Source organism: Lutzomyia longipalpis, chromosome 1 (genome assembly GCF_024334085.1).
Source record: "Lutzomyia longipalpis isolate SR_M1_2022 chromosome 1, ASM2433408v1".
In the NCBI taxonomy this organism is placed as follows: domain Eukaryota; kingdom Metazoa; phylum Arthropoda; class Insecta; order Diptera; family Psychodidae; genus Lutzomyia; species Lutzomyia longipalpis.
In genome coordinates this window covers 19,561,165-19,585,235 of record NC_074707.1, presented here as the reverse complement: position 1 = coordinate 19,585,235, position 24,071 = coordinate 19,561,165, and the positions used below count along the sequence as shown (strand labels likewise).

General features: G+C 37.2%; 2 protein-coding genes across 2 annotated transcripts; both read left to right on the top strand.

Moving 5' to 3' along the window:
• Window positions 1-8,531: 8,531 nt before the first annotated feature.
• On the top strand, window positions 8,532-10,607 carry LOC129786965 (odorant receptor 30a-like). Its single transcript, XM_055822232.1, has 4 exons — window positions 8,532-8,762; window positions 9,535-10,158; window positions 10,233-10,322; window positions 10,398-10,607. Exons 1-4 carry the CDS (start codon window positions 8,532-8,534, stop codon window positions 10,605-10,607), a joined length of 1,155 nt encoding a protein of 384 aa, XP_055678207.1.
• A 1,048-nt stretch (window positions 10,608-11,655) lies between these two features.
• Window positions 11,656-13,745, top strand: LOC129796228 (uncharacterized). Its single transcript, XM_055838015.1, has 4 exons — window positions 11,656-12,001; window positions 12,533-12,931; window positions 13,002-13,253; window positions 13,319-13,745. Exons 1-4 carry the CDS (start codon window positions 11,714-11,716, stop codon window positions 13,472-13,474), a joined length of 1,095 nt encoding a protein of 364 aa, XP_055693990.1. The 5' UTR covers window positions 11,656-11,713; the 3' UTR covers window positions 13,475-13,745.
• Window positions 13,746-24,071: the final 10,326 nt, after the last annotated feature.

Below are 24,071 nucleotides of genomic sequence, written 5' to 3'. Positions count from 1 at the left end.
TCTCATGATTAGAGAATTCTCATGGAGATTCTCCAGAACTCCTTCGAAGTTTCATATGAGCTTCCAAGTAATTTCCACGTTTCAATCCTATATTTTGTCTTCCTCCGGGCTTCCAGTTTTCAAAAGCTTTGATAAAAATTAAATTCAGTGAGAACTGAAATAAATCTCTGATAGACAATAAACGAAGGAAAAAACCAAGAGACTTTTCCTTGGACATCACACAATTATTCCAATGATTTCTCCAGGGTGTTTTTACTTGTGTACCATTCGCAATTGACTCACAGACAAATTTCTCAATGGGCATGATTTATTTATTTTTGCTATTTTTGCACTAAAATCCCAACTTTTACGTAAGAGCAGATGCAATTAGTGATAATGTGTTTAAACCAACAGTCACTGATCAGCTCTATCTCGGGCGAACAATCGCACATTTCAATCACTCCGCGAATTGTACACGCCTTTCTCTCGCCCACAACTCTCGTTGCGAATCAGATTGCGCAAGCTGCTTGAAAAATATTTCCGGAAAATTCAATTTTATACGACACGAGGCTTTTTTTCGGGGGAAATGGTGCGATTGTGGAAATCCATGCAGAAATCACACACCTACGCTTTTGATTGACAACGATCTGCAAATACCAGCAGAAGTGTATCAAACGAATGAAATATGCCCGCGTATACACAGCTTTGCTAACATACCCAAAGCTCGCTGTTATAGTTTTTGAAGAGAGCTTGCATTCATGCTAAAAGGGAGGAACCCGTGAAGAGAACAACGTGTATTTCATATTTATTTAATTTTCTTGTGGGAAAATTGTGGGTAAATGGAATTCCGAATCAGATCATGTCTCTGTGGTGCTGCCAATATACGAATCGCCCGGGAATTCTGTCACGTACAGTAAATTCAATGTATGTTCCGGGGGGTGGGTGAGTTGTCAATTGACGGGGTGGGTGGACTATTTTTTTTATTTAACAAGAATGGGTGGCATCAAAATAAATATATTTTCATTTGATTGTCAATTTAATTTATTGCACTCAATAGATGCCAAATTGGAATTTATATTCCAATGCGATTGTTCACTTGTGAATATTTTTATGTGCTCCCCAACTTTTTTTTTTCATTCGCATTATTTTTGTCCATTAAGGGTACATCATTGTCGGAATTTCTTCCTTTTGAATTTCCTCATAATGCTCCAAAATATATTTTACTTTACTAAAAAAGCTTCATTCAAGCAATGAGCTGCAAAGTAATCACTTTTGGGAACTTTTTTCTGTTGCAAAGTCCACCCTCAAAAGTTTCAAATGGAAAACCCCTTGCGAACGGAGAAAAAAAGCTCTATTGCATTTCTGGCATGAAAAATTTAATCTCTCTCCGTTCATGTGAGACTTTATGCTAAAAGCCTCTTTGTGCTTCGTGGCTGACAGAAATAATCCCAAATTCCCCATTCATGTGAATAATTTAGGGTACACCAGAGTCAAATCGTGGGCTCTCCATTCATGCTGTTTTTTTCCCTCTCTCGCACTCACTTTTTCTCGTCAAAACTGGGCCACGTGGAAATCTGAAACTTTCCCCTCATTAAACTTTGATGAATCGGTGCCTCTGTGCCGAAGTTTCGAGTGTTGTTAAAAACCCCACTGAGGGTGGCTTTTGTCGCAGTTTTGAATCATGGCCCAGGGTGGATTTACCGTGGTTGATAGCCGTAGCTATACGCTTTTCCTCTGTAGGATGGTCGGTTTTGATGTCTTCATCCAGAAGGCACCACGACGCTTTGTCTACTACCTCTGCTTCTGGGTTAATACGAGCTACCACATCTTCTGCTTGTACACCTTCTACAAGCATCGACACGATCTTATGACTGTCCTCCAATGCCTATCTGTATGGGGAGCTGCTGGGCAGGTACTTTAGAAAATCGCTAGATCTCATGAAAATCTCTAACAGACCATACTAATAGTTCTCTATCAATTTTTAACAGTGCAGCGTAAAAACATTCCTTGCTCTGATCTATCGCAAAACCATGAGGGAAGCATTTCACTTTCTAAATGAGAAGCAAGACAAAAGTAAAGATGACTCTGAGGTCTACACACGTTACCTAAAGTGGGCTAAAAGACTAAACTTGATTCAACGAACCATATTCTACGTCTTGAGCAACAACATCGTTCTCCTAAGTCTCTACGTCTTGCTATCTATCGTGATTTTCAATGAACGAAAGCATCTCTTGATCTGCAATATTCCAGGCTTGGATTTTGATCCCTATGCTCCCTTTCCTAGCTATGAGATTCATGTTTTCTACCAATTTATAGCCCTCGTAGCAGGTGTGTATGAGCTCATTGCTCTTGATGGTTTATTTGCATACTTTGTCTGCAATGGAGCAGCAATTGCGGAGACTTTACTCCTGAAAACTCGTAGTCTATCAAAGAGTATTGAAGGAGATAAAATTACGGATGAAGCTACTTCGGAAAGGATTAAGGAGTTGGTTTTTCTGCATCGAGAGTACATGAACTACGTCTATCTGCTTGACCGGATGTACAGTACTATGCTACTGATGCAGTTTGGAAGTTTTGCTCTCAGTGGATCCGTTGCACTTTACGTAGGAGGGACAGTAAGTTAAGTACAGATTTATGAAGAAATTCAACCTAAACTCTGTCTTTATTCCAGAGTGATTGGTTTGCGGTGTACGGGGTAGTTTTGACCTCCTTCACCCAGCTTTTCTTCTACAATCTCCTTGGGACAGTTCTGCAGACAAAGGTAACGTCTCAAGTAGGGACTTGAGTGTACTGAATCCTTTTTAATTTTAACTTTTATTTTTGTAAAGAATCAAGAAATATCGCAAGAATTCTTCGAGATCAATTGGTTAAAAATGAGCGTGAATAATAAAAAGTACATCTTGCTGATGCTCCAGTGCTCACAGAGGATGAAGACAATCACTGTGGGCCATTTAGCTCCACTCAATCTCGAAACAGGCATGTCTATCTACAAAGCACTCTACTCATATTTTCTCCTTCTCAAAGATGTCTTCAAGTGAAACACACAAAAGGATGGAGCTTTGGGGTGAAATGTGAGAAATTTCAACGAATATTGTACTTGAGAAAATTAAATGTCTCGATGTATGTTTCTTGGAGAAGTAATAAATGTCATGTTAGTACTTAAAAGACAATTTTAAAAGATAAAATCAATACCTAACGTACGCGTGTTTAAACAATTTCCCAAAGAGGGTGGGTACGAGTACCTACTCGTCAAAATCATCATTAATTTCCTGGAAAATTATCGTTAATTATGCAAAAAGCGTAACAGGGCTCATGATTCTCATCACGCACGGTTGTTGATGATTTTCGAAAGTTATGGGTGTACGTCAATAATTAATATTTGGAAATTATTGGAGAAAATTAAACGTCAATCCATGCTTAACAGTTAACAACTTTGTTTTCCACCTCATTCATCATCGGTATCCTTGAGCTTTCTTATAAATCTAGACAGTTTGTTTAAACACCTTAAACAGTTTTTTCGAAGTTATGGCCGCAAGAGCTTTTACAGTGGCAAAAGGGCGGGAATATTTACTGAAACGGTGTGCTTTTTCAGGTCTAGATATCTTCTTGAGGGATGGCAGGAAGACCCTCTCGTATTATCTCAGCTTCGTGGTACCGAGTTTCTATCAAATTTGTTGCTTATACACTTGTTTCATCCTTCAGAATGAACCTGTAACTCTTCTTAAATGTTTGTCTCTCTGGGGAGCAGCTGGTCAGGTAAGCTATTTAGCATCATTTAGATGAATTCAGACAAAAGCTTGTAAATCTTATTCTCATTATTCTCCAGTGCTCTATCAAGATTCATCTAGCTCATTTCCATCGAAAGAATTTTCGTGAAAAATTTAATTTTATACAGCAAATGCAACAGAAAAGTGAAAATGATCCAGAAATTAGCGAATGTTTCTGGAAAATGAATAAGACGTACCATTTTCTACAGAAAATAATTTTCTACATGTACAACGTAACGTTAGTTCTGATGGGTTCATACTCACTCATTAATTTTTTTGTCTACGGAAAAAGGAAATTTCTTGTGATTATGAATGTTCCTGGTAAGTTAAGAATTTATAATTTAGTCCGAATTGGCTAAAATCATTTACGATTAGGCTCCCTATAAAAAAATTATTTAATTCTTAGAATTTTGAAACATATTCAAGAATATTAAATTCTTTTGAAAATTTTATCAAAAGACTTAAACATTGAATACAAAAATTAATATTTCGCTTAAAAATTCTAAAAGTTAAGAATCCAAACAAATAAATTCAATCCAAGAGGGAAAATTTATGTAATTTTCCAGGCTTAAATCCTGACCCAGAAGCCGGCTTTCCAGACTACGAAATACAAACCGCCGTTCATCTTGTGTGCCTTTTTGTTGGGATAAATGAGCTGGTTGCTCTTGATGGGATATTTACGTATTTTGTCCTCAATGGGGCGGTCATAGCAGACAACCTCATCATCCACGTACGTCGAATGTCTTTATTGGTGGGCCAAGACTCTCTCACCAATAGCGACACTGCAGCCTTTATTCGTCACTTGAGTCAACTCCATCAAGAGTATATTGGGTACGTGAATCGCCTCGACAGGATGTACAATCTCATGTTCTTAATGCAATTTGGAAGTTTTGCTCTCAGTGGCTCCGTTGGTCTCTATGCAGCACGAATTGTAAGTCTCCTTGCAATCTATTATTGAAATCTCTCTCGTGTATTTTCAACCACCCCCTCAACTGATATTTTCTCATCTCCCCAGAGTGATTGGTATGCCGTGTACTGGATTGTTATATGTAATGTGTTTCAATTATTCTTCTCCTGTGCTCTGGGTTCCATCATCGAAAGCAAGGTGAGTGCATAGCACATATTCCCCTCAATTACGACTATTCCCTCAAAACTTTCAATTTTGCGGGTTTTCTTGCCAATGTAGAACTCCCTGATTTTGGATGAGCTCTACAATACTCAATGGACGTCAATGAACGTGAGAAATCGTCGAATGTTGATGTTCATAATGCAAAGAGCAAGGACACAGCGTGGTATGACGGTGGGCAATATATCAAAGCTCAATCTGGAGACTGGGATGGATATCTACAAAATTCTCTACTCCTACTCTATCCTTCTCATGGATGCTGTTGAAGCTTGATCATATCCCTGTTATTTTGAAAGGCTTTCTTTGAAGTCTATCGAAATGTATTTAAGTTTAAAAAAAATGAAACCACATTGTGCTTTTCAGCTGAGTTGTTGATATGTTGAAATTCCAACTGAAAATCGTAAATGATGCGTCTTAGAAAAAAATCATTGAATAAATTCAAAATTTAAATACAAATTCAAAAATTTTATTTTTTATTGAATTTTGATTATATCCTCGCTAAAAAACGATATACTCGTTGTGGATTATCCTGTGAGTACCTCCAATCATGACGGATAGGTTCCAGAGGTACCTTCTGTCCATTTAGATGGATGAAACTGAGTTCAGGATACCGAAAATTCCTTCCCGGACCCTAAAAGTATCCTTCCTTGGGAGGTTTGGCCCCGATCGTATATTTTTGCAACTCCTATCGCCGCTTGCATCAGCATTTGTTGTATAAATTTTAAAAACTCTATATAAGAAACAATTTTTACGACAAGTGCTGATGCAAGCAGTTATGAATATTCTAAATTATTTTTTTTCTTTTTCTTGCAAAATACCCATGCTTTTCCAAACTCATTTCTATTGATGGAGGAGTCCTTTAATATATCCCTTTTGTATGTATCTATGTATGTATTTCAACTGATTTCTTTTTACATTGAGTATTATTAACAAAAAAATAAACAATTTTAAAGAAATTCAGGATAAGGTGGCAGAGCTTACAGCTGTTTAGCCATCTGAGTCCAGTATAACCACTGTTGTTTTTGCAATATCTCATGCAGACTCTTTCTACCTTCGTTTAAAGGCAACTCCATATCCCTTCCTTACTCTATTTAAAAAAAAAAGGAAGAAATTAATTTTTTTATTAAAAAATGTATGAGTTATAAATTAAGTTTTAATGTTTTATAAACTCCCTACTTTTTCATTACATATTTATAACATTTTTTTTATTTTCTGTAAGTATTCATTAGAAAAATATTGAATTGATACTCACAAAATCTATAAAAGCCACAAGAACAATAAACGAAAATTGAAAGAATTAAATTAAAATTAATTACAAACACGTGTATTTCTGTAAATTAATTTCTCATAACCATAAAATAAAAGGGAAAGCTCTTGTCCGAAAAAATCATCAATGACTAGTCAAGTATAAATTAATTATTCAAAATATTCAACAAAACTCAATGATTCTAATTTCACTGAGAGACAAAAAGTTTTAAAAGTAATTAAGCTCGTCAATTAATATGGAAATAAATGGAAAATTAACTTTTCTAATTCATAAACCTTCCAATTTTCATTCCCTATACAATTCAAAATGTAGTGTATGCAATATAAATACGTAGGTGGTGTCTTGAATTTCTTTCAAACTTTGTTAGAAGGGAACTGGAAGTGATGGCCTCGGGAGCTTTTACAGTCGCAAAAGGGCGGGAATATTTGTTAAAACGATGTGCTTTTTCAGGACTAGATATCTTCTTGAGGGATGGCAGAAAAACTATTTCGTACTATCTGTGCTTCTGGGTACCGGGATTATATATGGTTTTCTGTGTATATAGCTCGTATATTCATCGAAGTGATCATGCAACGGTTTTTCAGTGTCTCTCAGTTTGTGGGGGTGCTATTCAGGTACAAAATAGCCCTATTGAATAGATAATTTTAGCTCTTAATATTTTTTGTCTTTTAGTGCAGCCTCAAGGCACATGTAGCCCATATATATCGAAAGGACCTTCGTCAAGTCTTTGAATTTGTAAAAAGGAAGTATGACGAAATTCAAGATGATCCTGAAATTGAAGAACACTACTGCAAGAAGAATCGCATTCACTACATTCTTCAGAGACTTCTCTTGTACATCATCAATATGAATTTAGTAATGTTCGCTATATACCCAGTGCTGTATTTCGTAATTTATGGAAAAAGAAAGTTTGTAGTGATCTGCAATATTCCTGGTAAATTCAAAGAAATCCTTGATCAGGATTACATTTAGGAAAGATTTTTTTTTTAATTTTTCACGCAGGTTTAAATCCATACCCAGAAGCGGGTTTTCCAGATTATGAAATCCAAACAGCTTTTCATATTGGATGCCTTTTTGTGGGAACAAATGAGCTGGTTTGTCTTGATGGAATGTTTGGGTATTTTGTCCTCAATGGAGCAGCCATGGCAGATGCTCTAATCACCCACGTGCGTCGGATGTCCTCTCTTTTGGTTCGGGAGTCTCTCACTGACGTGGAAACTACAGCGTTCATCCGGTACCTGGGACAGCTTCATCAAGAGTACATCAACTATGTGAATCGCCTTGACAGGATGTACAATCTCATGTTCTTAATACAGTTTGCAAGTTTTGCTCTCAGTGGTTCTATTGGTCTCTATGCAGCACGAGTAGTAAGTTTATTAAGTCTTTTTTTTGTAGGATAATTCGTTCAAAATTAACCTTCTTTTGCAACTATTTTTAGAGCAATTGGTATGCCGCATATTGGTTAGCAATGACTGCAGTCTTTCAACTATTCTTCTTTTGTTCTATGGGCTCTGTCATTGAGAGCAAAGTCTGTAAAATTTTTTTTATTTTCTTTTTAGTTGATTCCTACTTTTTTGTATTAATTTTTTTTTAATTCAGAACTTCAAGATTTCCGAAGAACTCTACAAAGCTCAATGGACGTCAATGAATGTGAGAAATCGTCGAATGTTGATATTTATAATGCAAAGAGCAAGGACACAGCGTGGTATGACGGTGGGCAATATATCAAAGCTCAATCTGGAAACTGGGATGGATGTCTACAAAATTCTTTACTCCTACTCTGTCCTTCTCATGGATGCTGTTAAAACTTAAGAAAAATATATTTTTTGGAGATGCTACAAAAAGCTCTAAAAGCTTCAAAAAAGATGAATTAAAATTACCCAATTATTGTGTTAAATTGTTGAAACGTTAAAGAAATAAAAGTAAAAATTTCTCCGAATTAACTTTATTCGTTCTTAATAAATTCTTTAATAAAGAAAATTTTTCCAAGAAGTCCTTATTGATGCCCTATCTTGTTCACTTTATTCCTTTGCAATTTTGCACAAGAGAATTTTCCACAATTTCCGTGCTCAAACATTTCCCCTTGAATTTCAATATAATGTAAAATCCTTCAAAGGGATGGTGTTTTTGGGGTGATGTCTCGACAGAAACTCGTAAGTTAATTAATTAACGAGTCACAAACTATATAAGTTATGTGTGCGTGGATGTTACTTCTGGGGCAAAACCCACAGGGATATATGGACAAAAACATCTGAATAATTTGTCTTGAGAAATCATTTGGACTTCATCACCCCCCAACGAGAGGTCGGTCAATTTTTAATGAACCCCTCCAAGGATGCGAGAAGCAGCAAAAAGGACCCACTGAGGCTTTGGACACGGTAGTTTCGTGAAGATGTTCCGACCAACACGCACTGTGGCCGATAGTCGGGATTTTGTGGTGCTACTTTGCCGGATCATTGACCTGGATCCACTAATTAGGGACCGTCGGAGGACCATCTTGTTCTACGCTTGCTTCATCTATCCATTCTTCTTTCACAGCTTCACCCTGTACACCCTGTACTACCATCGCAATGACATCCAAACATTCCTCAAATGCATCTCCATTTGGGGAGCAGCTGGTCAGGTTTGGAGGCCATTTATCCACAAATTGGCACGTGATTAGCATCCAAATGGTACCATTTTGCGGGGTTTTATGAGCTCTTTTTTGGGGAAGAAATTAATATTTCAGCTTCAGGGTGATTTGGTGGCGATAGCACGTGATTTCTGAGCTTTGTTTCTTCTGCCCTCGGAAAATGTGGGGGTGGTTTGCCATTCAGAAGTTAACATCTGAGGCTTTTCTACCCCCTCCTAAAAATCTCACTCGATTGGATTCTTTTTAACGTAAACGATGGTCCAAAATGGTCCAATAAATGTGGAAAAATGCTAAAAATTTAATTTTTTTTTCTAATGCTAAAAACTTAAAAAGACCATTAAATGAGGAAATTTCTCGATTTTCTTTTTATCGAATTCGTGGTAAGGTTCCATCCAGGGATTAAATAAAACTCGCAATTTTTAATCAATTTAAAAAGTAAATTTTATTTAAAAATTTCCAGTTTTCATAGCAAAAAAATACTTTAATTTATTAAAAACATTGTACAATTCGCAGAAAATATTTTTTAATCAATAAAAACTCAAGAAAGTAATACCATGTTTACCTAATAATTGCACAAAAATTGCACAAATAACAATTTTTTATTGATGCTCTAAATTACTCAAAAGAAGTCAATTTTAGCGTATTTCTCATAGTTCTCAAATAAGTCAATTTGAAAATCATCTCATTCATCCCTCACAGAAAAGCTAAATTGTCTCGCATTCATTCAATGGATTCATTGCATTTTCTATTAATGCACCGACAGTGCAGCTTTAAAACCATCAACGCCTACATCTACCAGAAGCGCATCAGGAAGATTTTCGACATGATCACGTACAAGCAAACAGAGAGCGAGAATGATGCTGAGATACATGAAATGTACCTGAAATGGGCAAAGAGGCTCAGTGTTCTGCTCAAACTACTCTTCTACACCCTCACCTTGAACATCATTTTCTTCTCCCTCTATGCCTTTCTGGGCATTGTGCTGGGCAGTCCCCAATTCATCTTTGTACTCAACATCCCAGGTTTCAATACAGATCCCAAAGCCGGATTTCCGGACTATGAGATCCAGTTGCTGTATCAGTTGGGCGCCTTGGTCATTGGGGTGTACGAGGTGATCGCTCTCGATGGACTTATTGCCTATTTTATCCTCAGTGGTGTCTCAATGGGGGATTCCATCATTGTCACCATTCAGAGGATGTCCACGGCTGTTTTGGATGAAAGGACAAGCAGTGAGGACACCGCAGAAGCAATAAAGCGCATCATTCAGCTGCATTGGGAATACCTCAGCTACATCAATAACCTCGATGAGATGTACAATGGTATGTTTCTCATGCAATTTGGAAGCTTTGCCTTCAGCGGGTCAGTTGCCATGTACGCCGGAAGGTCGGTGAGTATTTTGGTCTCGTGAATTCCTTCCCTGTATTGAGATTTTCCTCCCATTTCATTCGACTTGCTTTTCAGACTGACTACTTTGCCCTCTACAGCATTGTACTCACATCACTATTCCAGCTCTTCTTCTACAACTCCCTGGGATCAATAATTGAGACAAAGGTAAGCCCAAAATCCAAAGGAAGTTCTTCCCAAAAAAAAAATAATTCAACGATGGTTATATTTTTCTTCCAATAGAACCAGGATATTGCCTTTGAATTGTACAATACCAATTGGTTCTACATGAGCTTGAGCAACAGAAAGAAGTTGCTGCTTATGCTACAACGTGCACAAACTGTAAAAGCTCTGACGGTGGGTCATTTGGCGCCACTAAATCTTGAGACGGGCATGTCCATCTACAAAACCCTCTACTCATACTTTCTCCTACTGAAGGACGCCTTTAACTGAAAGCTCAAGAAAAAGTCTGATGAAACCTTCGCGGGATGACAGCCGGACGCACTGAGTCAATGTTTTATGATTTATTAATCATGATTTATGAATTTCTGAAATAATCTCTATGAACTACCTGAATAACAGTTCATTTGCACCTTTTGCACATTACACGCTAAGTGAATGCTTTTTTGTTACATACATATGTATTTACCTTTATTCCTTAAACGTACATATATACTGATTCAATATTTAAACGTAATGGTTGGAATGGGAAAGATTTTATTATAAGCTAAATATTTGTTTCTTTTTAAATTAAATTTTCAGTTGAATTTTATTATTTTTAGTTTTTTTTTTAATTTTTTTTTTTTAGCAATGGAGACATCGGTTAATTACCAGATGGCTTCATTTTATTAAATTTTATTACCCACTAGACAAGCTTCCTGTGTATGTTGCTTTATGTTAAATGGATAAAGGACTAGATAAAGAGTTTAGTAGCTGTTTAAGACTACAGACATTCTAAGTTGTGTGGAAAGTAGGCAACGAAAAAGATATATGGAAAAGGAGCTTTCTAATTTTTGTATATTTTTGCGAAAATTCATTCTTCCTTTTTTTAAGACAAAATATTTAATAGTAGAAACAAGGCTACAAAATCATATTTATGTAAAACAAATATAGCTGCAAGGAATTTTGAAATTAAAAAAAAATTCTCTAAAAAGCCAAGCAATAAATTTTTAATTTTCAATGTACAGCAATCTTGTTGTAAAGATGAATTCAACTCTGCTCCTTGACAAGGTCAGTTTTGCCCCAATTTCCACGTAGTGCGTCAACTTCCGTGTGGGTGGCTGCATTAAATTTTCAGTAAATTTATTAACCTAATTCATTGTGGGTACCATCCAATGGCGATTACGGGTGTGTGGCAGCAAATTGTGCTTAAGAACACAACTTCAATCAATTTAATTTGTATCGATTTGAAGCAAACTCCAATGCCTACCATACCACACACAAATCCCAATTCCGCACAGTCCGCACCAATTAATTCCAACATAGCCATGGAGGAGAAGACATTCTCGAGTGTTTTGCCAGCAGTGCGAATAATTCACCTCTCATACCGCCTCGTTGGCATGTGCCCGTACAAATTGCCGCAGGACATCACCTCCGAACACCTACCGCTGTCCCCTCTTGGGCTCCTCAATACCGTCACTTTTATCGCCCTATCCTGCACGGTGGTCTACCTCAATGTCATTGTGGACATCTACGGGGAACTTTCATCTTCGAGTATTCTTAATTTCATCAGCAGAGGTGTCCTCATGGGGGGACTCGTTTTTACCATTCTCTTCACTTTTGTCAGTTCTCTCATGAGGAAGAGCAACTGGGAAATGGTGAGACTTCTGCATCGTATTGATACGCGGGTAAGTCGAAGCTTTTACTCAAAATCTATTTATTTTCCATTTAAGGAAATTCTTTTAAAATGATTTTAGAAAAACAAAAAATTGATTTAATTAATTTTAATTTAAAAATTTAATTTGAAGGGAGCTTTTTGGTTTATTGTGCACAAAAGCTTTTAATGTTAATGTTTAATGGTTTCTTTTGTAAAGGATTTACGTTCTTTTTTTTTTCAATAAAATGAACTAAAATTAAAAATAATATTTTTCTTTAAGAAATATCGGGCCTTGACCAAGAAACTCTTGAAATTCGCTTAAAATCTCGAATTTTCAGTACAAAATTCAAAGATTTCAAAGGTTTCTTGGTCGCTGAATAATGGCCCATTCTTTCTAATATTATTAAAAGAAAACAAATCTTCTTTTCTTAAAATCTATTCTTTCATATTTAGATTTAATCGATTTTTAAGTGTTCTTCAAGATAGATTTCGAGCATCTTAATCGTTTTAATTCTTTGAATAAATGCGAGCTGTTTTTCTTAATCTTTTCTAAAACAAAAAGCTCTCAAGTGTGGGCGTTCAGTTCAACTACAAGAGGCAATTTTACATGGCTATTGCCTACACGATTCTCTGGGTAACCTTCGTTTTCTTGCTTATTGGCTACCACTGCTTCTACAGTAGCTTGGGCACGATGAATTATGTTAAAATGTGCATCCACATTACGAGCCATTATGTAGCTGTAACGGCCTATGGAGCTTTCATGAGTCACTTCTTCTACATGCTCGTTGCCATTTATTCGCGCTTTGCAGCCATCAATATTAACTTTAGTCGCCATTTTCTCACCAAAAGTGCTAAAGAAAGGACTCCTGGACAGGATGATGGGGAAGTGAAGGAACTACGAATTGCTCACGATGAGCTAAATGATCTCCTTGACTGCGTGAACTCTTTTCTCTCAATTGTGGTAGGAAATTAAGCAAATATTTGAAAGATCTTTTAAATTTTCTTTAAAAAAAATTTTTTTTTTGACTCAGGCTATGGCGGGGATCACCCTGTCCATCTTCCTCTGGGTCCTCTCGTGCAGTTCAATGTACAAAAGGAATGTCGATGATAGGGAAAGTCTCCTCTTATCACCAATTGGCTATGTCCTCTGGAGCTCCTACTTTGCCTTCTTCGTGGTAACAGTCATCGTTATGGCAAGTCGGGTCACGAGTGAGGGTCGTCGAACGGCTGTTCTCATCCACAAGGGAATGAATTTGCACCCCAACCATCCGGATTTGCAAGAGGTGAGGAAATTCTATATGCTTGACTTGCTGAAACTTACTAATCTGAGCTTTTACCCACCCGAAAGCTCAAGATTTTCTCAATGCAACTCCAGAGTCGGGAACCTGTTGCCAGCTGTGGCCTCTTCACCTATGACTACACCCTTCTCTACTCTGTTCTGGGCAGCATCTCCATCTACACGACGATTTTTATTCAATTTGATTCATTCAACTATAAAGCTTAGAAGTAGGATGTTTAATAAGTATTCTTAAATTGTTTGAAGAGAGATATTTGATGAACTTTTGAGAGTTTTTTTTGTGCACAACACACAGAGGAAGGAGAGCTTTTTTCGTTAATAAATACATCGAATTTTTAACAATCAAATCGTCGCTGGAACTTAGGTAGCTGCCTACAATGATTTTCCATGAGGAATTCTTCAAGAAAAATCCCAAATCTCTCAAATCAGAAAAATTTTCCCACAATCCATAGCAATTTTCACAAATAAAATCAAAGGTCTTTATCAAGATTTTTATTTGACAAAACATTAATAAAATCTTTCAAAATTTTAACATCAATTTAAAACACTCAAAGGACGATTAATTAATCTGCAAACTGTATCACCAGCAACTCTGCTGAATCACCAAATTACGGTACGTATTTGGTGCGTTGCTTTTCAGCTGCTAAAATGTCGAATTGTATGAAGATTAGGGTGTACATGGATATTGTGCCGCACATCTGCATACAGGTGAGAGATGGTGGTTAGAGTTTGTTAAACAAGTGACAGAGAAATGCGGGGGGTAGTTACCGTGTAAATGAGCTCCCAGTCGTAGTTGTAGAGCCAGCACGTTACAAGGGGTGCACGGACACGGAGTTGTTGGCTGAAGAGGCGCAAATGGCGAATATTGCCCGCCAGGATGTCTCTATTCATGGCTTTGTGGACGAGAATTGACGTCGATCTCCCCTCGGATGTCAAGAAGCTAGCCAGGATTACATTGACAAGGGCTAGGATGGTAAAAAAGACAGTCCATGCATGCGGTGCAATGGTTGTCGCTGTGTCGTCTTCTCTGAATGCTAAACTCTTGTAAAGGGCACTTATTGAGAGGACAGCCAGGATAATAGTTACGGATATACAGGTCATGGCCTGGAAGAGGGAAATGTGAATTATTCGCTAAAAGCTAAAGACTTATTTGCCGCATGCAAAACTCAACCATAAGCGAAAGGAGAGAATTCACTTTCCCCACAGCATCCGTAATAGCATCATGGACAATACGGAAGTGCGTGACGATCATGTCGACATTCTTGGGTGCGTCATGTTGCAGCAATTGCGTCCTGAAGGCAGTATTCAAGCACACGAATCTCGTGTAAATCAGCAGGAGGCAAAAGAAGAACTCACTCATGAAGGCCCCATAATTTCCCACGGCGACAAAATGGGAGAAAATTCTCTCGAAAAACGTGCTGATGCTACCAAAAGCATGCAAATTGTTGTAGCTGTGAATGAGTAGGAGGAGCCCTGCGAAGGATATCCACAGCCCGGTGAACAATTGGGTGAACCAATATTGGCGGCTGTAGTTGAATTGGACACCGAGCAAACGAAGCTAATACCAAATTGTGAGGAGAATATCAAAATGTGGTCACATATTGCACTCACAATGCGTAGTAAACAAATTAAAAAGGAAAAGGATGTTACTTTCTCGCTTCAGGAGCAATAAATTACATGCTGCTACATAGCACACATACCTTATCATCGATATTGTTGATCTCCCTGAGGAAGTTCCACATACTTTTGCGCACATAGATGGTGAAGAGTATGTAAAATAAATGGAATCCCACACCACCGGCAAGCATAAATTTCGTACTGACATTGACTAGATTGGCCCTCGAGAGGATCTCCTGGGCATCCCGGATGGCGTGAAAGGTGAGGGCAGCCATTGAGAAGGTAGCCAGGACGATGGAGTAAATAGCTGTTGGCATCGTCACACCAAAGTGGTTAGAATTGATGTCCGGCGGCAATTTATACGGGCATAATCCAATTAATCGATACGACCGATGTACAAATCTAACCATTGGGGCTAAATTGAAAGACACCCCTTCAGGTGCCATGGCTGAGTGTCGACTGTGTGTAAGGTTGAGTCAATTTCCGTGTTGGTTGGTGGTGCCTTACAGCCCCCGGGGGGAGGTGTAATTTAATCAATGGAAATTAGTGTTTCGGAAAATGAAACTATATAGATTACTCTTAATTGTGACAAATAAAACCGCGCGAGACTTCTTTTGCTCGCTCTCCTCATTCACCCCCACGCAGGCCCAATTAAAAAGCACAGTGCTCTATGCTATAATTAAAATTTATATGTGTGTACCTTTCAACCCCTAAGTCAGGCACCCCTGCTGCTTCTTCCCCACACTCATACCCCTGAAAGGCACCTTACAAGGAAGCTTTTGCAATAAGCATAAAATAAATAGCGAAACTTTTGCAATTACACCAAAAATAATTGCCATTCGCAGTACCCCCGGTGTGTGTGGGGGTATGCGATAGTGCTGGCAATAATACACCTAATATGTGAGCTTTTCTTGTGACTTTTCATTCATACACCTTCCCCCACTCTGTGTGTGTTTGTGCAAGTTTTCCCCAATCCGGTGAAAGCTCCCTCCTCTTGCAACTAAGAAGCTGGCTGGGCCATGTCGAACTGGATGAAGATGCAGAGATACATCGCCATGGTGCCGACATTCTGTTTTATGTGGAGAAAGAGAAACTTTCAAATTAAACGACTTGTTGGGAAACTCCATGATTGATTCTTAATTTAAATTCAACTGGAAAAGTCACTGGGAAGTAGCACTTACTGATGCGAGGTACGGCCAATTGAATGTGAAGAGGCCGCATGAAACTTCGGGATATCTGTGGAGAAGTTGCTGAGAAATCAACTTGAGCTGTACGGCCACACAGAAAGAAAAATTTTAAAATCAAAACATTTGAGAAAAATTCCTTCAAATTTTGTAAAGAGCGCCTAGAGAAGAAATAGTGGTCACCTTCTCTGTGAGCGGTGGTGAGTCAAAGTGACGATTGATGGCTTTGTGCACGAGGATTGCTGTAGCTCGTCCCTGATGCGAGAGAAAAGCTTTCAATTTGCCAGCTCATTAAATTGAAGGGTTTTGCAGAGGATGCCGCCTTACCTGACGGGCTATGTTGCTACCCTCCATGACGGCCAGGATTACAAATATCCAGTCATAGCAGAGCCACATTGTGTGGACCACAGCCACCATCAATTGGTCCACACGTTGTTGCACAATAAAGCGGTAGATGGTGAAGAAACCAATAATATTGAGGCAAAAAGTCCCAACAAACCACACCATGGCCTAATAAAGAAAAGAAATTAAATGCTGAAGGAATGTGAAAATGAACCCTTTCTAGAATTTTAAGGGTTTTGATAATTGCAATCAATATTTTTACTTCAAAAATTTTCTCAAAAAAAGAGCTAAATATGTAATATTTAATGCATAAAATACAGAAAAATGAAGCAAAATCTTATTTTTGATCTTCATACATTATTGAGCTTTAAGAGCTTTCTGAAATTTTTACCATTATCCTCTTAATTTAAAGTAAATTCCGTTTTCAACATTCACCCCTTTCAGAAAGTTTTAAAAAAATAAAAATTAAATATCTAACCAATAAAAAATGAATTTGTTTTTATTGAATATTAATAAATTAATAAATATTGAAACCAAATAAAAATAAAATCAAATGATCGCACTCAATGAATTTATTTATTTTTTGAAATAATAATAATAATTGCGTTGGAAAATCCAATTAATATAGTTTTTATTCTCAATTCATACAACAATTTTTAATTGATTTTATATTTGTAGTTTGTTAGGTAAATTCGATTAAATAAATTATATTTTGTTGAGAAATTTCAATAAATTATTTTAATAAATTCTTATAAAAGTAAAGCTGAAATGAGTTTTGGGTAAAACTTCTCACAATATCGAAGAAAACATTTTTACATTAAAAATTAATGTTTTACTTACAAAAAAATTCAATAAATTGAATTAGTTGGTATACCACATACGTGGCATAACTAACTTGATTAGAATTGTTGAAAGCTTTAGACATTAGATGATAAATTTTTAATCTTACTTTCGCACGCTTTTAAACAACAATTCACTTCTTGTGTTACAAATTTCTTTTAGATTTTTTTGGGTTCTCTTCAAAATGGTAGCCCCACATAACATAGAATCTACTCCACCAATAAAATGTATTGAAAACAACTCCCTCAAACAAAAGGCTAATAAAGAACATTGCTCAAAAATTAAAAGCTCCCCCGTTGGAATTGCTTCAAAGTGCTTTTGGAAAGTTGCCGAAAGATTGGGCAAAAGTAGGGAATTTTTTATTCTTTAATGGATAGGGGGGTGTAGCTCACCTGAAGGGCGAAGCAGGAGTTGAGAAGGCTCACGGAATCGGTCAATAAATCGTGCATTATGGCCAGGTCTGTGATAAAGGCGGTGTCATCGTGCCAAAAGAGCTTTAGTGCACCCACTTTGGCCGCCACCACCTCTTGAACCACCCCCAGGCCGAAGCGTCTCCTGTAAATGGGGGTGTGCAATGAATGGGGGCTCTGGTCATAGCCCAAAACCAAAAAAACTAACCTGAAGGCATCGTTGATGGCGGAAAAGCGCCATCGCACCAACATGATGATGAAGATGAATTGAAGCATGAATGATGTGTACGAGAGGGAGGCAATGTAGTACCAGGTGTGGGTGAGGGCAAATTTCGTGACCATCTCGCCGCGTAGGAGGAGTGAGATGGCACCAAGGATAGCAAATGACACCAACACGGTAATAACAGATAACAACATAATCCGATATTGCCGATTGAAGTTCACGTCAATGTGATGATGCTGGAGGATGCTGTCACATCTGTGGATATTTTGAAGTAATCGGAAAACCCTGCGGCGAAGAAAGAGATCCCCCACAACTGCAATTGTTTGCACGCCAAAGCAGAAGATGACCAGAAATCTACTGGCCCAGTTCACAGTATTCGACGGGCTGTACTCCTCGAAGAAATTCCACTTGATATTTACTCCCAGAAGAATAATATAGCAAACTATGGAATACGTGAAGCACACAACATCCACGAGAGATGTCTTAATCTCGTGAACACCATCCCTTTCCCTACGATACACGGTGTAGAGTTGAAAGCCAAAGACTTTGCTGTACGCATGCACGGGTGTGATCACATCGAAAACACTCTTGCACCCACTTGTCTGCCCCATCTCACCAAGACTGACCGGAAATCCCGCAGAGATTACCTCCTGAAATTGGATTGTTGATTTTGGGCAAATAGAAAGTTTTGTTGAATATTTTATCATGATTTATTCATGAGACATCACGACACTTTACCACATATTGACTCACGCCACCCCCAAACCTCTGAAAATTTTACTTTGTCCCATTGAAGGCTGCTTGGCTGTAAAACTTTGTCGTGTCGAACTGGATAAGGATGGTCACGTATGCACAAATAGCAGCGATAATCTAAATAGAAAAACCGCCCAAAGTCAATCTTTTTAAAAGCTAAAATAACAATAAAAAATCACACTAACTGAATAGAAGAGCGTCCAGTCGTATGGGAAAAGGCCACAAGTCAGGATGGGTTGTCTGTGGACCATCTGCAGTGACCACTCTTTCAGTTTTTCTGCCACTTTTGCATCTTCCGTCCTGTTGATGGCTTTGTGAATGAGTGTCGCTGTGAATTTTCCTTGAAACGTCAGGTCGCTGGCGATTGTAATCACAATCAGCACAAAGAATGAATAGAACAAGCAATCAAACCCATAAATCATTGATGTCCAAAAATCCTCCACAGCGTGACTACGCGTGAAGACACAATAAATCGTGAAGATAGTCACGACAATGTCGGCAAAGACGCACGTGAGCGCTATTAGCATCTACAGAAAAGAAAAAAATGTGAATTTGGGACAAGTTTTTAAGACTTTGCAGTGGAGGCGCCTGGTTACCGGAAGAGCAAAGTAGCCATTCGCGAGGGATACACTGTCATTGAGGGAATCATGAAGCTTCGACAGGGTGGTGATGAAAGAACAACTCTCATCTGATGAAGTTTTAACTATAGTATAGTAGTCATTTGTTGCAAAATGATTTCTAAGGAAAAGAATGGAAAACTCGTAAGAAAAAAATAACATTAAAAAAAATCATTTTAATTAACTTACCTAAAACATTGATTTAAAAGACGAAATCTTTCTTTTATGTTCACCAGAATGACGATGAAATGACTAACATAGAACAGAAAGGCATACGAAATGACGGTGTATGTTAGAGAAGAAAAAAATCCCAAAAGTTTCTTTGGTGAAATCATCGTTATTGTGCCAACATTGAAAGCTCCAAGTACGAAACATAGAGCCCCGAGAGACATCATCAAGCGAACCATCCATTTTCGGTGCAGAGTGTGATTAACTGGTGCGTTGAGGGTCGCCATCTGGAAGAGAGTGTGTACATACGGTATTGTTTCACCTTATCTTTGTGGTAAGAAGATTAATTGCATTTGACCTTTTTGTCGAAGCTGTTGAGGCAACGTAGCAGCTTCCACAGATACTTCTGCAGAAAACGATTCGTGAGAGTAGTCTCAATGACCACGAGGATGCCTATTACAACAATGAAGCGTGTCATTGTGCCCACAATGTCCGTTAAGGATTCAAGGGTATGCATGTCCATTTGAATGTTGAGGATGAGAAAGGCCAAGAGGATGCTGAATGAGATGGCGACATGAATCCAATTGGCAGGACGAATTTCGAATTCATCCTCTTCAGCTGAATTCACCGTAAAGACGATGGAGCCAAAAACACGGATTACACTGTAGAGTGGTTGAAGAACATCATAGATGTTGCAAAATATTTTTAGAGGCTTCTTCGAGGCTTCCATTTTGCTGAAGTTGCTCTTGTCTAATGGAAAAAGCTTAAGGTGATTTTCACGCGGAGAAAAGAGGCTCTGAAAGCTTCTCTAAGTTGTACTCAATTAAATTTTCTTCCTTTACAGCACACTGAAAAAAGTATTCTTTTTAAAGAAAACTTTCTTTTAGTTACAGATAAATTAAAATTGTGAAAATGGAGGAAGTTCTCCTGAAAAACTTTTAACCTTTGGAGCTTTTACCAAGAGTTATGAGACTTCGGAAGGCCTCTCTTGGAGCTATGAATATGGATTGGATTAATTGAAACAGATATATTTATAAGTGATAATTCGATACTATCTAAATATTAATTAGTTTGAAAGCCTACCAGGAATAGAGAGGGCTCAATATGATGATGTCCAACATAATTCGCTTGCCATGTGTGAGTCCAACGGATTGTACCTCCTTGTCTGTTTGCTTGTGTTTCATCAGAGAATCCCCTCAAAATGGAAGGAAAAACGATGAACATTCTGAAAAAATTCTCAACAACACACACCATGACCTAATGGCGAAAGGGAATTAACGAAGAAGCATAAAAATTAATTTTTCCTATGACTTTTATGTATTGAAAATTTTAATCAATATTTTGATAATTTTTTTTAAAACTTTTAATAATGAATTTGATAAGAAGTGACCTTAAAGTGCGTATGAATACCTACATAAAATATTGATAAATAAAGTACAAACCTTTTTTTATTTCATGTTTTTTTTATATTGAGCTTTAAAAGCTTTTTGTAAAAATGAAAAATGAAAAATAAGCAAATTCGATACTTAATATGTATAAAAATATTAACCCCTTCCGGAAAGATTAAATAATTTAAAAAACAAATCTTTACCTAAAAAAAAACATTTAAATCTTTGATTATTAATATTTTTTATTTATTTTCATTTTATTGGCGTCAATTACCTGCAAATTAAAATGAGTAAAAACAAATAAAAATGAATTGATAATAAAAATCCACTCTCAATGAATTTATGGAAATAATATTTTTTGAAATAATAATAAATAGTTAATAATTGAGATGGAAAATCCAATTATATTTTTATTCTCAATCCTCACAACATTTTAAAATTATTATTATAACTTAAAATAATTTGATTCAAGATTTGAATAACAAATTGGTGTTGGCCACGAAGTGGAACACCAACTAATTTTTTATTTACTTTCCAACATTCTTAAATAATTAATTTACTTCTTTGACGTATCGAATTGGATAAGGATGGTTACGTATGCACAAACAGCAGCGATAATCTAAAATAGAAAAAATATCAAAATTAATTTTTAAAAAGTTCAAAAAAAGAAGCATAACACCAACTGAATATAAGAGTGTCCAGTCGTATGGGAAAAGGCCACAAGTCATGATGGGTTGTCTGTGGACCATCTGCAGTGACCATTCTTTCAGCTTTTTTGCCACTTTTGCATCTTCCGTCCTGTTGATGGCTTTGTGAATGAGTGTCGCTGTGAATTTTCCCTGACTCGTGAGATCGCTGGAAATAGCAATAGCAGCTACCATAAAGGATGCATAGAAAAAACAATCAAAACCATAGATCAATGATGTCCAAATATCCGTCTCAGTATGACTCCGCGTGCATACGCAGTAAATCGTGAAAATAGTCACGACGATGTAGACAAAGACGCACGTGAGCGCCATTAGCATCTACAGAGAAGAAAAAGATTTAGAAGCTTTTAAGGATTGATTTGCAGTGGAGGCGCCTGGTTACCGGAATGGCAAAGTAGCTATTAGCGAGGGATACACTGTCATAAAGCGAATCATGAAGCTTTGACAGGGCGGTGACGAAGATGCAGCTCTCATCTGATGAAGTTTTAACTGTAGTATAGTAGTCATTTGTTGCAAAATGATTTCTAAGGAAAAGAATGGAAAATCCATAAAAATTACATTTAAAAAAATAGTTTTTAATGCTAAATCTTTGAATATTTAATTGACTTACTTAAAACACCGATTCAGTAGACGAAACCTTTCTTTTATGTTCATTAAAATGACAATAAAATGACTGACGTAGAACAGAAAAGCATACGAAATGATGGTGTATGTTACAGAAACAAAAAATAAAAGGAGTTTCCTGTGTGAAATCATCGTTATAGCACCAACATTGACAGATCCAAGAATCATGTACAGGACCATAAGGGCCATCATCATACGAATTATCAATTTTCGGTGCAGAGTGTGATTAACTGGTGCATTGAGGGTCGCCATCTGGAAGAATGTTCAGCATTATTTCACCTTATCTTTGTGGTAAGAAGATTAATTGCATTTGACCTTTTTGTCGAAGCTGTTGAGGCAACGTAGCAGCTTCCACAGATACTTCAGCAGAAAACGATTCATGAATGTGAACTCAATGATCATGAATATGTCTACTACGACAATGAAGCGAGTCATTCTGCTCACAATATCCGTCAAGGATTCAAGGGCATGTACGTCGATGTAGATATTGAGGATGAGAAGGGCTAGAAGGATGCTGGATAATATGGCCACCTTAATCCAATTTGCTGGACGAATTTCGAATTTATCCTCCTCAGCTGAGTTCACCGTAAAGACGAAGGAGCCAAAGACCCTAATTATAAAGTAGAGTGGCTGAAGAACCTCGTAGATGTTGAAAATTACCTTTAGAGGCTTCTTCTGGACTTCCATTGTGCTACACACTGAAGCTGTACTTTTCTAATTGAAAAAGCTCAAGGTGTTTTTCACGCAAAAGAGGCTCTGAAAGCTCCTCTAAGTTGTACTCAATTTAATTTCCTCTTTGCCTCTGAAGAAAATGATTTTTTTATGAAAACTTTCTTTTATTTTATAAAAATTACAATTGCGGAAATGGAAAAAGTTTACCACATAAACTTTGAGCCTTTAGAGCTTTTGCGTTTATGGAACTTTAGAGGGTTTCTATTGCAGCAATGAATGGGTTCGATTAATTCAAACAGATGTATATATAAGCGATAATTCGATGCTATCTAAATACATATTAATTAGTTTGAAAGCTTACCAGAGATAGAGATAGGCTCAGTATGATGATGCCCACCATAATCCCTCAGTTGTATCACAATGTTCATGCATAATTCGCCTATCTTGTGTGAGACTAACGGATTTGCTGCACCCTTTATCCCTTTGCTCGTGCCACACAGAGAATCCACCAGAGATGGTAAGAAAAAAAATTATATGACAACACACGACGAACATTCCCGTCTGAAGATGGTGTACTCTGTGAAGATTTTGCCGGAGTTATTCACAAAATTGACACTCAAAGTAACTTTACGATGGAGCTTGAATATTTATGCCGGTGTGGAGTCGACATGAAAACTAATAAAGCTCTTACTTTATGTATGGACTCTGTTGGAGCTTTAAAGGGCGTATGTGTGTGTGCTTTTTTGTGACTGTCTCAAAGAAGACAAGCTCTTTTATGTTGATTCCGCGCTTGCATTTCGCGATGTGACGGCGAATATGTTGGCGCCAGCGATGAAAAAGATACGGAGCGAACATAATTCAGCGAGTTATGCTCTCCAGAATTTTTGCAACATCAAGGCTTGGGTAATGAGATTTCCATATACTATACGGAGAAAACAGCCTCTTCCTCGTTCTATATGTTCTCCCCACAAGAACTCAAATGTTTACAGCTTGAATATCGTATCTTTTTTTTTTCTTCGAAAAAATTTATAGAGTGCAAAGAATTCAGGAATTTTCTTTCGAGACGAATTTTAAATTTTTTTTGTTAAAATAAAATTTAATAAAAGAGTTTTTGCCATTTATGAGGTAGAAAATTATTTAATTTTTAAAGATAAAATTCTTAAAGAAAAACAAATGAAAATGTCCCCTAAATCCCACTCTGTTAAGTTAAATAAAGTTTTAATACGAAGAAAATATTTCATTTTCATCTCTTTGCTCAT

Coding starts and splice junctions, on each gene's coding strand:
- LOC129796228 (XM_055838015.1), top strand. CDS start 11,714: ATGTGCCCGTACAAATTGCCGCAGGACATCACCTCCGAACACCTACCG. Junction 12,002..12,532: donor TGCATCGTATTGATACGCGG/GTAAGTCGAAGC, acceptor TAAAACAAAAAG/CTCTCAAGTGTGGGCGTTCA. Junction 13,254..13,318: donor ACCATCCGGATTTGCAAGAG/GTGAGGAAATTC, acceptor CCCACCCGAAAG/CTCAAGATTTTCTCAATGCA.
- LOC129786965 (XM_055822232.1), top strand. CDS start 8,532: ATGTTCCGACCAACACGCACTGTGGCCGATAGTCGGGATTTTGTGGTG. Junction 10,159..10,232: donor CCATGTACGCCGGAAGGTCG/GTGAGTATTTTG, acceptor CTTGCTTTTCAG/ACTGACTACTTTGCCCTCTA. Junction 10,323..10,397: donor GATCAATAATTGAGACAAAG/GTAAGCCCAAAA, acceptor TTCTTCCAATAG/AACCAGGATATTGCCTTTGA.